A 14,295-nucleotide genomic window follows, 5' to 3' on the forward strand; every position below is an offset into this window, starting at 1 on the left:
ATAGATTTATACAGGGTCTCACACTTTCCTAAAACCACTCCCTTACAAGATATTTGTCCTAATATTCCCGTTTTGGATGAGAATCGTTCCAGTTTTATCAAAGGCTGAGTCATATTTTGTATGCCGAGTCACAATGGAGGGAAGGTGCAGGACACATGACAATGACAAATCTGAACCTGTAGAAGTGCCCCTCCTATGGACTGAGAGAATGTGCAGCGAGAACATGAAAGGCAAACCACGAGAGAGCGAGCAGGGGGTGAGGAGCCCACCCAACCTCTTAGGGACAAGCTTTGAAGAGGGTGGACACACAGGTTTGGCTAGGACAGTGAAGGGTGGACAAGGAGAGGGCACAGGTCACAGTAAGGACACACAGAGGCTGCACCACCTCTCCCTCCTCATTCCCTCCAGGCTTGCAGATACAGATCGAGCCCCATCCCATGAAGGGGTGTGGTTGTTTAGTTCCTGCTACTAAGCAAACAATACATCTCCACCCTATGCTTTATGGGAATTGTAGTTTGGGCCCTGGGGAGCTACAGGAAGGCGTGTGTTCTGTTATTTAACTTTATCCACGTAACAGTACACTTCAGATAAAGACCAGGTTGCTTCTAATCTTAGAAGAAAAAACAAACAGGAGAAGGCAAAAAAATTTTTGGCATTTCTTCTTCTTGGCAGGGAAATTGAGATTAATGAAATTTAGCTATGCTTTACTGCTCCTTTTAGACTTCCAGCATTATCCCAGGACTTCCCAAAGTCGACGCTTCTGTTCTAGAACAACAGGACAAGGTCACCCTACCCCTAGGAGCATGAGGAAAATCCCACAGTCTTGGAAGAGTTTACAGATCTCCATAGGCTCAGTTCTTATCTTAGATTAATAATGTATAGCACATTGTCTGGCAGAGAGCTTACTTATCCTGCTGAAGAATACAGTGAATCTAGGAAAGTGGAAACGGAATAGCAGACAGTGGAGAACTACAGTTTGGCCTCCCCTGCTGTCCTCAAACTGTGATACGAAATACGCTGCGTTTGGAGTACTACTCATTTGGACCTAGCGCTTACCCAGTCTACGGCAACCCAGGCTGGGCAACCTGTAGCAACCTAACAAAGACCCATTTCCGCCTATAAATGACCTCGATCCCACAAAGAGCATTCCATACGTGCCAAGGTTCTTGAGCTGTATTGAAAAGCTTAAGGAATTGGAGCCAAAGGAAGGGCCTCAGCTCTATCCTATATGTGACAGTGGACACACCAACTCTATACTGGCTGCTAAAGCAGTAGAGTTGGATATGTGGAAAGTAATCAGAAAACAGTTATAGATTAATTGGTATGTTAGAGAAATTTCATTTTATAGTTTACTGTGGTCTGTCTCTCTTTTTTCTCTGTATCCCTCTTCATTACTGCAGTACATATCACAGGGCCCATGGCAGGAACTAATTGTCTGCCAATATCTACCCTTGTGGTGGTTTTCATTCTTTGACCCTCCTCCCACAAGAGGTGGGATGTGCGTTTCCTTCCCCTGAATCTGAGTGGGCTCTGAGCCTGGCTGACCACAAAGTACAGTGGAAGGGATGCTGTATAGCTGCTGAGGTTAAGTCATTACAGGCCTGCAGCTTCCTCCCTCATCTTGCTCTTGGAGCCTTGAACCACCATATCAGTACACCTATCCTGAGACTGTCATGCTGAACAGGCCACAAGGAGATGTTCTGGAAGACAATCCCATCCCAGAACCTGTCCTTCCACCATTCCACCCCAGGAGCCACACACGTGAGTGAAGATGCCACCTGGGCGCTGAGGCCTCCAGCCACAGCCGCCCCAGCCCTCAGCTCTTTGAGTCATCCCTAGATATTCCAGTCAGCCAGCTGAGGCTCTAACCTTACAGAACAGAAAAGAGTTGCCCCCACCTCTGTTGTGCCCATTACGTATTTTGGACCTATGGAATCTCATGAACATAGTAAAATGGAGGTTTTATACCACTAAGTTTTGGGGTGGTTTATTACACAGCAAAAGATAACTAGAACACTTTCTCTAGAATCTCTGTTTTAGTCGGGTAGATGGCTGTCCAACTAGAGGCTACGTTTCCCAGCCTCCTGTCTTGCAGGTGAATGTGGCTGCAAGTCTCGCCTATGGTGTGCGAGCGGAAGTGATGCAATTTCCAAGTCATATCCATAAAACGCTAAGTGCTTCTCCTCCACTTCCTCACCCCCTTCTTGCTGGCTCAGACACAGTGATAGTTTGAGCAGCACCCAGGATCCACAGGTATTCTGGATGGCTGTCACGGATTGGAATTCTCCAGGTAGCGGACTCTCAGTAGAGGTTAGTGTGCAGAATATTATTAAGGAGTTCCCTGGCCGTCAACACCTGCACAGGATGGGGAGAAAGCAGGAGTGGGCAGAGGGAAAAGTTGAGCTGCAATGCTGCCCAATGACAGCCTCAGCCACCCCAACAGAGCACTCAGAAGTTACAACTGCCCTTCAGAACTTTCACCCATTGGGTCTAGATGGCCATGTCTTTATACTCTCACATGGATCTGTCATTGGATGTGGGTCACTCTGCCATGTGCTTTTGCTAGGTTATAATCATAGCATATTAGTTATCTATTATTGCATAACAAAATAACTCAAAACTTAGTGGCTAAAAACAACAAAAATTTATCTCACAGTTTCCAGAAGTGTATGGGGTTGCAGTTAAGCTGTTGGCTGGGGCTGCAGTCATCTGGACTCAATTGGGAGCCAAAGGAGTCTGCTGACTCGTGTGGTTGCTGGTAGGCCTCTTCCTTACCTCTCCACAGGCTGCCTAAGTGTCCTCACGACACGGCAGGTGGTGATCTGAGAGGGAGAGAATCAGAGAGAGCCCAAGATGGAAGCCAGTCTTTTTAAAACCCAATCTCAGCAGGGACAGCCCTATTCATCAGAAGTGAGTCAGTAAGTCCAGCCCACACTTAGGGAAAGGCAAGAACCCAAGGGTGAGTCCCAGAGGCAGGGATCGGGCCATCCAAGGGGCTGCCTACCACATGTAGTATGCACACCACTTTGTATCCTATTTTTAGTTTTCATCAACTTAAATGTTTTGCTACAAATTAAGTAATATTTTTTAAAATTATAAAAGCAATTTATTCTTATTGTAGACTTTCCAATGTTCAAGTGGTAGAGGTGTGACATCCTTCTTTATGCTATTCCTCACACCAGTTGAACTCCTGAGAGGTAACCACAATTAAGGTTTTTTGTATCTGCTGAGACACTTTTCACATAAACATATACATAGATAGATACATACTACTGTATGTATCTTAGAGCTCTACACAGCAGCACTTAGAGATCTAGCTCATTCTTTTAAACATCTGCATAATATTTCATTTTATGATTTACACCAAAAATATTTTAAGCAGGCCTCCATTGATGGACATTTAAATTTTTTGTTTTATCTGACAATAATGCAAATATCCATTCTTACCTACAAGTCTTTGCAAATCCATGTGGTATATCTTTTTTTTTTTTTTTTTTGAGGAAGATCAGCCCTGAGCTAACATCTGCTGACAATCCTCCTCTTTTTGCTGAGGAAGACTGGCCCTGAGCTAACATCCATGTCCATCTTCCTCTACTTTATATGTGGGACGCCTACCACAGCATGGCTTGTCAAGTGGTGCCACGTCCACACCCAGGATCTGAATTGGCAAACCCGGGGCCACCGAAGCAGAACATGGGAACTTAACCGCTGCACCACCAGGCTGGTCCCATGAGGTATATCTTTAGGATAAATTCCTGGGAAGTGGAATTGCTAGGTCTACAAATTGGGCAGTTAAGATTTTGGTGGGTATCGTACAGTGTCTGAGTGTGTCTGTCTCCCTAGATAATGGCTAACACTGGGCATTAAGAAACCTCCGGTCCAGCCATGGCCACCACCATGTTATGTACATTCCTGCATTAGAACATGCTATGATGTTACTGTAATTAATGTTTACATACCTTTTATTACACTGTTAGCTTCTGGGGTGCACAAACTAAACCACATTTCTCTTTGCAGTCCTGGTACTTATTGTTGTACCCGACCACAGTAGGTACTCTGCAAATTTTGATCTATGTCGCGAGTGAATTTAAGGCTTGGGGATGTCACTGAACCAGGAAACAGAAGAGCTCGTTCAAACCACAAGACCTGCCCCAAATCTGCCCCTTATTCTCTCTGGCCTTCATTTCCACAAAGATAAAATGCACATGTAATACTAGATTTTCTTCTATAGTCCTTTTCAGATCCAAAATTATATGCTTCTAAGAAGAAAATTAATAAAAGTGATTCATTTTATGATCTCTTTATGTACCAGTTCAAATACTGTAAACTAATCACTAGTCCTAGACCATGCATTCACCATATTCAATACCATCGTACGCTTTTCAGTGTCAGTTATTTAAAAAATATTAAGATGTCAAAGACTTTATTCTTTTTCCTTTTTTCTCCCCAAAGCCCTCCAGTACATAGTTGTATATTCTTCGTTGTGGGTCTTTCTAGCCGTGGCATGCGGGACACCGCCCCAGCATGGCTCGATGAGCAGTGCCATGTCCACGCCCAGGACTCGAACCAATGAAACACTGGGCCGCCTGCAGCAGAGCGCACGAACTTAACCACTCAGCCACGGGGCCAGACCCTAAGATGTCAAAGATTTTGAGTATCAGTCATAGGTAAGTCAATCTTTAGTCTTTAAAAAGTTTTAGTGGTAAAACCCACAAACAGCACTTTAAGCAAAGGGCGTTTTGTTCTGACATCCTTGTTCTCTTAGAAGTCTAGCCCTGAGGTATAGTCATAGTTCTCCCATTAACATTCTTCTCTCTCGGGCTAAATTAAATAAGCAAACTAATAAAAGTACTATGCAATTGTTAAGATATCTAAAATTATTAAAAAATTATTAGCTATCTTCATAATTTATAAAAGGTGGCCATGTATGTGTATATACATAATTTTTCATTTCAATAGATCTCCATCAGATTTTTTTCATGTCTACTTGTTTCCAAAAGTTGAGTCAATCACAAATATAAGGTCTAGCCATGCTATGACAGGATTAGCCTTACAAAATGTCCTAAAAAGCAGTCTATCATACTCATCCTACTGGCAGAAAGCAGCAATGACTAGAAATGACTTCTGAGGAAAGAGAAGTGCTGAAGCAGGACTGCCTTTGAAGATCAAGAAGACAAAAATCATGACTAACAGAACTACATAACTTTAACGTAGACAATGAAGACATTGAAATAGTTAAAAGATTTTGTTTACCTTGGTTCTGTCATCAATTTGAATGGAGACTGCAGCCAAGAAATTAAGAGAAGACAGACTTGGAAGGGCAGCAATGGAAGAATTAGGAAAGATGATCATGTGTAAGGAAGTGTCATTAGAAACCAAGGCTAAGATTATCCACACTGTTGTACTCCCAGTTACTATGTACGGGTGGAAAAGCTGGACAGTGAAGAAGGCAGAGAGGAAAAATGGACTCATTTGAAACATGGTGTTGGAGGACAGCTCTGCAGACACCCTGGACTGCCAGAAAGTTGAACAAGTGGGTCCTAGAGCAAATTAAGCCTGAACTATTGCTGGAGGCAAAAATGATAAAACAGGCTGCCCTACTTTGGGCACATGGTGAGAAGGCAGGATTCTTTGGAAAGGATAATAATGCTGGAAAAGTAGAAGGCAGCTGGAAAAGAGGAAAACCAAATATGAGATGGACTGACTCAATAAGGGAAGCCGTAGGCATGAGTCTACAGGAGCTGAGGAGGGCTGCTGAGGACAGGACATTGTGCATGTCACTCCCTCACAGGGTCACCAGGAGTTGGAGCCAACTTGACAGTGTATAACAACAACTAACAACAAACTCATGCATATTATTAATTTCTGCTCGAACCCTACTTTTCACAGCCACATCAAGCTTCTGGTAACAGGGGCTTGTAATGACTTTGCTAGTGACATTTTAACAGCGGTCATGAATAACCATGTTAACATTTAAAAAAACACCTAACTTACCGCTTTGGTTGCTCAGCTGCTCCAGCGCCTCTCCTTGGGAGCTTGAATAGTGCTGGGGTGACTTGTGTGGGCAACAATAAGGCTGTCGGCTTATACTGCCCCAAGGTTGACGGTGGCAAAGGAATCCACCTCTCCCTCTATGCACAATGGCTCCAACAACCCCTCGCTACCCTGTCACTAGCACATAGTTTCCCCTCTTCTGACAGCACCGTTTTATGTTTTTGCTCTTAGAAGTACTCTCTTTTAAGGACTAGAATTCAACAGACTCAGTAAATCTTACTGTGACTGGTAAAAAGTCCATCAAAATAAGCAGAGTTCTATGTAATACATTGATTTTCACAACCCTGGTGGATGGTCTGTGGTAGCAGCATTTTGTTGATTGGGCTGACTTTGGACAAGTCATTTGATTCCTTTGAGCCTTAGGAAAGCAATGCATTTCTTTAGGAAAATATAAGCTGGAGGTTACATTAGGCATGACTTTCCTTCACAATCAATGGAACTGAGTTTTCACCTGATTCACTTAGAATGGAGACCTTTAATTTTAGGATCCCAAGGACTCCCAGGGATGGTTAGCTGCAACCTCCTAAAACTGTCAGCAAAACTTTGAATATGCATTTTCCTATACTGATGGCCCTCAGTTAGTAAGTACATTGAGTACTGTGTGTCAGGAAATAGGATGAGAGTTTTATAGGCTCTCTGACTTAATCCTCCTAACAACCCTATGAAGTTGGAGGTAGGTACAATTATTGCTATTTTTATCCTCATTTTACAGATGAAGAAACAATCTTAAAATCTAAGTAACTTTTCCAAAGTTGGACAAGATCTGCCTGACCGGGCAAGAAAGTGTTTAAACAACTCAGCAACCAACAATAAGTGATTGTAGAGTGGGTATTGTTAAGAAGGCATAATACTTTTTTTTTGCTGGGAAAGATTCACCCTGAGCTAATGTTGCCAATCTTCCTTTTTTTCCCTGTCCCCAAAGCCCCAGTACATAATTGTATATTCTAGTTCTAAGTCCTTCTAGTTCTACATGAGCTGCTGCCCCAGCATGGCTACTGACAGGTAAGTGTGTGGTTCTGCATCACGGAACCAAACCTGGGCTGCCAAAGCAAAGCCTGCCTAATTTTAACCACTAGGTCATCAGGGCTGGCTCAAGGCATACTACTTATTAACATATTCATTATAATACAATTCACAATAAATTTGGGGACATTCCATATGGAGTTTAGGCTTTATGATTTTCTTTATACATCTGTTCAATTTCTATAGCTGTCCAAAAGGTTTTTATTTGAGGCAACACGGGGGCAGTAAAAGTATCTCTAATTAAACCCCCTTGTCTAGTCTCTGTAGCCAGGGGCAGTTATCTAATATTTCTTGGGTCTCAGTTAATACCTATTGTTAGCAGAGTTTCTGTGAAAATTAGATAAAATGTACTTAAAGCTTTAATGGCACATATTTAGAAGGTCCTCTCTAAATGCTGTTATCACTCCAGGGTCTTTCCAGACTGCCTTCTCCATTCAGAGACGCAGCTTGAGCCTGTATAGATGACCTCACTATGACTCCCTCACTGGTCAGAACTATAATCCCATGAGCTGGGCTATTCCGCTCCTCTATGTATTTCTCTTCTTCAGAATCTTTTCCCTAGCAGCCATCTTTAATGTTTATGCTCACAATAACCTTAATATCTAGCATTTTGTGACTAATAGGTGCCCATGAGACAGATTTTCATGTTTACTTTATGTAAAAGCCAACAAATTTTCTTGAGCGCTACTTACCCCAGACAAGGTATTCTCTGCAGAATTACAAATCCAACACGTGCTGCCTAGATGGCAGCCCGAGGGTCCTGGACCATCAATCGTGTGCCATCTCTTCTCCAACTGAATGCAGTATTCCCTAACAATCCTATGACGTCTATACACATTCACTGAAGAGTACTGTGTAAAACAAACTGGGGGGGGGGGTAGGCCCCTCAAGGCCGGCAACAGTGCTAAGGGTAAAGAAGGCAGAGAGGGATAGGAAGTTTGTACTGAATTCAAAGACTTCCAGCAAGAATTTGTCCAATTTCAGGCAACTGAGAATTTTAAGCAAAGTACTTAAGCAAAGTATATAACTTCATGATGTATCGCTAAAGTTGATAAACAGTTCTGAAAAAGTTGTTACATGTGACAAATTTTGTACAATTTTTGAAGGTAAAGTATTCATGACTACTATTCTAAAAATCTTATCCTTTGTTCTATCAGGAAAGCAGAAAGGAATGAGGACTATAAAAAAAAGAATTCTGAACACAGATTTTGAAAAAAGTTTAATAAAGGGTTAGGTTATCTCCTAGATTAACTGCAAAACTTTTGCTTCCTTTTTGTTTCGACAATTGAAATTATGAAAGCTGTTAGTTTTGTCTTCTATTACTGGAATAATTTAGTTAATACTACAGGTGGTGTTAATATAATAAATACGGAACATCATTGAGGACGTAAATTCTCTCTCTTGATACTTCCTCATTCCAAGGGTGTAGATGTGTAATCTATTTACAAAGAAAAATGTCACATAAATCACCATGACATTATATAAACAGACTCAAGAGAAAACAGAAAAATGTGTTATCCATTAAACTCCTAAGTACCAACACTCAGAAGTAACAACCTATAGAATATGTAGTAATGGGAAGAAATTATGCATTGTAGTTAAGAACAATGGGTTTTGGAGTCAGAACTAGGCTTGAGTCTGTGACTTTTTTGCTGTGGCCTCGGGTAAGCTATCTAATATCCCTGGGCTTCAGTTTCTTCACCAGTAAAATGAAATAATACTATATGATAGGGCTGTAGCAAGAATAAAACAAGATAACGCGTGTAAAACCAGAGTGCTTAGCACACAGACAAAGCTGAATAATCTTTAGCTACATGACTATGATTATTATTACTTAGATTTCCAAGCTACATATCTGATATATGATTATATTACATATATTTTTTCTGTGTATCCAGCTTGACAGAATGCTTACATCTTTTCTTCAGCACTAGAAAAAAGTGGGTGCTAATGGAAGCTCTTCTTATTTCATCCATTTTACAAATGATCTATGAAGATAAACAAATTCACATTTTAAGGATTTTCTTTGTATTTGTCACAAAGATTATCAAATGCTTATACATGAAAGAGCATCTGTGTATGTTTATTAAACTAACAACGTTTACACACAATACATAAATGTTTTGAAACCTCAAATTTCTTTGATAATTGCAGTAATCATTTTCCTTTGTTTAGTATCATTTTCAAATAAGCGTGGTAGAAGGTTAAATATTACATCATTCAGACAGTTTTTAAAGAGATGATCCTCTAAGAGATCATTCTAACATAATCGTCCATTAACTATTTGTGGCAAGACTGGGTTCCCAGCAGACGTTTCAGCATACGGACGGCTCCTCTACTGCCTGGGCACCCTCTGTGACAGCTTTGACACACTTGGCCATTGTCTGTGAGGCTCTGCTAATTGAATCTGAAAGATATTAAGAAAATATGCATTTTGATAATACAACTTTTAAAAAGCACATAGTAAAACTTTCTTCTTGCACATATTCAGGAACAAAAAATAAAGACTATAAAACTCTATGCAACTGTATGTAAATTTTGTGAGATCAACAAGCAAATTCAGATCATAAGCCCCGCACTAGATAAAAGCTTTTATTTTATTTTGTTTTTGCAGGGAAGGCTCTGCCCTGAGCTAACATCTGTTGCCAGTCACCCCCTCTCCCCTGCCCCCAGGCCCCAGCGCAGGCTTGTATGTCCTCGTTGTGAGTCCTTCTAGTTCTATGTGAGCTGCTGCCACAGCATGACAACTGACAGACGGGTGGTGTGGTTCCACAACCAGGAAACGAACCCAGGCTGCTCAAGTGTGAGAGCGCTGGAACCACTAGGCCATCAGGGCTGCCTCGCTAAATGCTTTTAATAAGTATTCCTCTGTTGACTAAATAATTACATACAGCCATGCCAATGTGCCAGTATGCAACCAGTAAAAATATTACAGAAAACTATTAAAGACATAGGGAAAAAATGTACATACATATTGTTATTGAAAAACAGACTACAAAAGAGTATGTTTACTAAAATCTGTTGAATTCTACACTTTATGGGCAAGTTTTATGTTATGTGAACTATGTTTCAATAAAGCTGTCAAAAGAGAACCCCGTAGTAAATGAATAATCTCATTTTTCATTTAAATAAATAATATATGTGTATACCCCTGGATGACTGACAAAAATGTTAAAACTAAATGTAGTTAGTTCTGGGTGGGGGACCCAGGTGATTTTTCCTTGCTCTTTTGGGCTTAGGGATGTATTCTACAATGAACGTAACTTTTATAACATAACTAAAAAGCCTATGAAAAATAATCTCAGATACAAACTATACCAAAAATTTAAAACTATACTCCTATCTGCTTTTAGACAGAAAGCTATTTAAAATCATCTGTCAACTACCTCATAACCTAGATGTCAGATCAAGCGTTGCCAGAGCTGCAGTAAACAGGTCTCAGTTAGACTGCATTCCTTAAAACCGTCCCTCACGATTTTCCTCAGCTCTGTTCAGCCTTTGCACATTCGAGTGTTTTGAGTCTTCTACTGTAATTCTCAGAAAAACCTTCACAGGTGTTTGTCACTTAGAAAAATTCTCCCTAAATTGCTACACAGTCATTTTACATACAATAGTAAAATTTTATATTTAAAATCTGTTAAGTTTTCTTGGATTTTCAAACTCCACCTACCTTGCAGAAACAAAAGAAATTAGAGTAAAATCAGAAAATAAGAATTATATTAGTTCTGGTGTTTGAAAATCTTCAAAGATTAGAAATATCAAATACTACCACTAACAGGCTGGAATCGTAATGCTAACTTAGGTGACCTCATTCCTGACCGCCCTTCTCATTCGGCAGTCATGCTGACAAGTGCATACCTGTCATGTAGAAGTCTTTTATCGTTAGCTGAGGTGGAACAAGCGGATCAGCAAGAAGTTGCTGGTTCACTAACTGCAAAAACAGGAGTAAGAGATCAATAATAGTATTAAAACTAGTACTGTTACACCAGAGGATACGTATGATTTCATAATAATGAAAACTGCATTTAGGCAAGTTTTTACCTTGGAGAGCTCATTTGCTTGCTGGAAATAATTAGCTCCTTCGATATCATCATATCGAACAAGATTAGGAGAGACTTCTTCCAATCTGTTCCTTACTTGATCCAGAGTATCGTATGGGAGAGTTATACCTGCAATCTATAAGATATCAGGTCCCCAAAATTGACATAGAGCTTTAAAACTTAAAAATTTCAACTAATATATAATTGCAACTATAGTGAAATGATGCAGTACTAGTGAAAAATCTATTGGTGTCCATTAACATGTACATTAAGCAACTGGGTAAGTGTGGAACACAACTGTCAAAACTTCTACTAATTCATAAACAGCTGTCGGTACATTAGTATGTTTAGAAAATAGGCTCATTATGAAATAAATGACTAAAGAGATAATGCTATGCTAAATATGAATGCTTCTGCTAACCTGTTACTGATCACATACGAAGTTTCAGACCAGACAACTGTATATTATTATATCAAATCTCATGATGCTTTTTAAAGTAAAGAGAGTGAAAAGAGTGTTTTTGGGCAAAAGACAAGACAAAAATAAAAATACTAATTTCAAATCCCCATCTTCTGAACACATTTTTCCTGCAGAGATTATTCAAATCATCTCTGCGTCTCAGACTTGCATCTTCCTTGACTCTGAAAACCATCCCGACAAGCTAGCGTGTCAAACGTCCAGCTAGCAGCATCACTGCAAGTACCTCAGACAGGGCTCTGATGATTCTCCAGTCTTCTCTTGCCAAGCCGGGAGGTGTCACAGCTACTTTAGTCTGCTGAGCTCGGCCCTCAGTATTGACATAAGTAGCAGACTTCTCTGTGTAAGCAGCGCCTGGGAGAATAACATCAGCTATAGGAGCTCCAACATCACCGTGATGTCCTATGAAAAGACGGAAAACGGCAAACTACATTTTAGTAAAAAAACTGATTAGGTATTACACACGAACATAGTATACATCCTTTTTAAATCCCATTTTTTAAATTACAAAAGTGTTTTAAAAATTAAAATCATATAGTACTGAAGTATTTGGAGTAAAAATTAAGCCCACGTTACCCACCAGGAAAACTACTGTTAACACATTTAGTATGTATCTTCCCAGATTATTTTTCACAAATATGGAAATATGTATAATATCATACAAACGTATATAATGAGCAACTAGGTATATTATTTCTCTTGATGATTACAAAGTGGAAATGCTCAGATGTATATTAGCGAAATTTCGTAAAGTAGACTGAAATAGTGAAGGAACGAAAAGTGTACAATAATATGACAGTAATAATGTTGAAAAGGGCATAAACAGAAAATTATGGAAAACAGTATACTGAAAGACATCACTCATTAATAGTTTAAGAAAGCTGCTAGAAGAAAAAAGAAATGAGTTAGATGAAAGAAAGCTACAGAACAATAAACAAAGTTTCATCTCATTTGTGTACATGTTTGTATAGCCACAGGAAAATGTATGAAGCATGCGTATCAAAACCATCAGCAGTGATTATCTCTGGATAAGACTAGGGACAGGATTTTAGTTTATGCATTTGGTTTAACTTCATCAAACTAAAGATAGAAAATATTATATAATGCTTTTTATGTGCCAAGGCAAAAAGCCTATTATGAATTTATACTGATTATATGTAAAATGAAGTGGAAAGTTATGTAATATTTTTCTCTGTAAAATATCCTGGATTATTCTGAACTCCATTTTATTCCAGAGAAACCTGATTACATTTATAATGAATGAGAATTCAAGAAAATGAGTCAACTGCAAAAAACCAAAAGGGCACTGTTAAATATAATTCATTAAATGCCCTGCAACACAGGACTTATGATTTTTTAACTTTTTACACTGTTGATAAAAAGTGCTTTCTCCTGATTATATAATAACCCTAAATATTCTTTGAAAAGCTGCATTTAATGTTACATTAATATTTCATTGTATAAATAACCATAATTTAACCATTCCTGTTACTGCGGGCATTTAGGTTTCTTCTAGTTCTTTGTTATTAAAGAACATAAGGTAATAATTCTTAATAGCAATATCAACTATGTAACAAATAAAACCTATGATTTGATTTAAAAAAATACTGGGCTGTGTGTGTGGGAAATTCCTGAATGGAAAGTATTCAATCCACTAAATATATTGCTGTACTGATTCGAATACACAAAATGTACTCTCTCTTCTGTTTCGGTGTCACAATGCCCCTTACCTTGATAAATAATGAAACAGTCCTTTGGCAAATCCTGTCGGGTGACACAGCCTCCATCTGCTCCCAGGAGGAACAGCACTTTGGGAGGGTTCTTCCGAATTGCTTCTACCCCAGGTTTATAGCCAAGGTCTAAAGCAGCTACTTGACTTGCAATCCTGTGAAACAATTAGGGACTTTTAGCATATCAGCAGTGTTTTCGTTACAAAAAATTCAATGTGACTCTTGCAATGATACCTAGTCTCTTTCCCTCAAAACTGTCACAGACCTTCCCTTACCTCACGTTTTTCACCCATTTAAAGCAGATGTCAAAACCAGAGCGAGCAGTCTTCCATTGTTTTCAGAATAGCAGCCAAAGAAACAAGATGCTTAGGGCACTGTCTCTTCATGAGGTCATATTTAAGGAGTAATTCTCGAAACTTTATACCAATCACAATTGTTGTGAGTTGATTCTTTTCCATACAGTAAGGCATACAACACATGATAAGCCAAATACAGTCATTAGAGAAAAATTAGATGATTTTGAAAACTAAAAGGGAGAAAGTAAACACTCGTGAAACTAATTCTGAGCAAACTGTAATTCATACACTGGTGTAGGCCCTGACAGAACTTTCTCTGTGAACATACACTTCTTCCGTAAGCGGAGAATAATCTTCACGAGAAGAGGCCCGGGATAGCTGCGCTTTGAGTGCCTGGGAGTCTTTGCTCTAGTGTGCTACTGTTGGCTCTCTTTCTACAAACAGCAGCCCTCCAGAGGGCCCACTGTGCATAAAGCCAGCTGGTCTTTCACCTGTTTGTTAGGGAGGAGGGCAAGTCAAACCAACTCCCATTACATGCTGCTGCTCTGTCAAACTCTCTGATGCGACAACATCAAAAGAATAAAATATTTAGAAAACATTTAAAAGAAGCACAAGATTTGTACAATGAAAACTACAAAACAACTCTGAAAGAAATTAAAGACCTTAATAAATGG

At 39.6% G+C, this 14,295-nt stretch overlaps 1 protein-coding gene and 1 long non-coding RNA gene across 10 annotated transcripts in view; one reads left to right on the forward strand and one right to left on the reverse strand.

Moving 5' to 3' along the window:
- LOC111768810 (uncharacterized) overlaps window positions 1-13,200 on the forward strand; it is a 33,495-nt gene extending 20,295 nt beyond the window's left edge. The window contains exons 1-3 of one of the 2 annotated variants that reach the window (XR_011428400.1): window positions 3,443-3,734; window positions 4,453-4,667; window positions 11,712-13,200. This is a non-coding gene — a long non-coding RNA (uncharacterized lncRNA). Of the gene's footprint in view, window positions 1-3,442; window positions 3,735-4,452; window positions 4,668-11,711 lie in introns of those variants that run through there. The other variant, XR_011428399.1, reaches the window with a different exon arrangement.
- The window catches only part of NDUFS1 (NADH:ubiquinone oxidoreductase core subunit S1), a 28,322-nt gene continuing 22,306 nt past the window's right edge, over window positions 8,280-14,295 (reverse strand). For all 8 annotated transcript variants that reach the window (XM_070241700.1, XM_023622483.2, XM_070241699.1 and 5 more), the window contains 5 exons: window positions 13,326-13,480; window positions 11,822-11,997; window positions 11,119-11,253; window positions 10,936-11,008; window positions 8,280-9,484 (listed from right to left, as the gene is read on the reverse strand). In XM_070241700.1, the coding sequence (XP_070097801.1) occupies window positions 9,393-9,484; window positions 10,936-11,008; window positions 11,119-11,253; window positions 11,822-11,997; window positions 13,326-13,480 (631 nt within the window). In that variant the 3' untranslated portion in view covers window positions 8,280-9,392. The remainder of the gene's footprint in view (window positions 9,485-10,935; window positions 11,009-11,118; window positions 11,254-11,821; window positions 11,998-13,325; window positions 13,481-14,295) is intronic.

Source organism: Equus caballus, chromosome 18 (assembly GCF_041296265.1).
Source record: "Equus caballus isolate H_3958 breed thoroughbred chromosome 18, TB-T2T, whole genome shotgun sequence".
Lineage (NCBI taxonomy): Eukaryota > Metazoa > Chordata > Mammalia > Perissodactyla > Equidae > Equus > Equus caballus.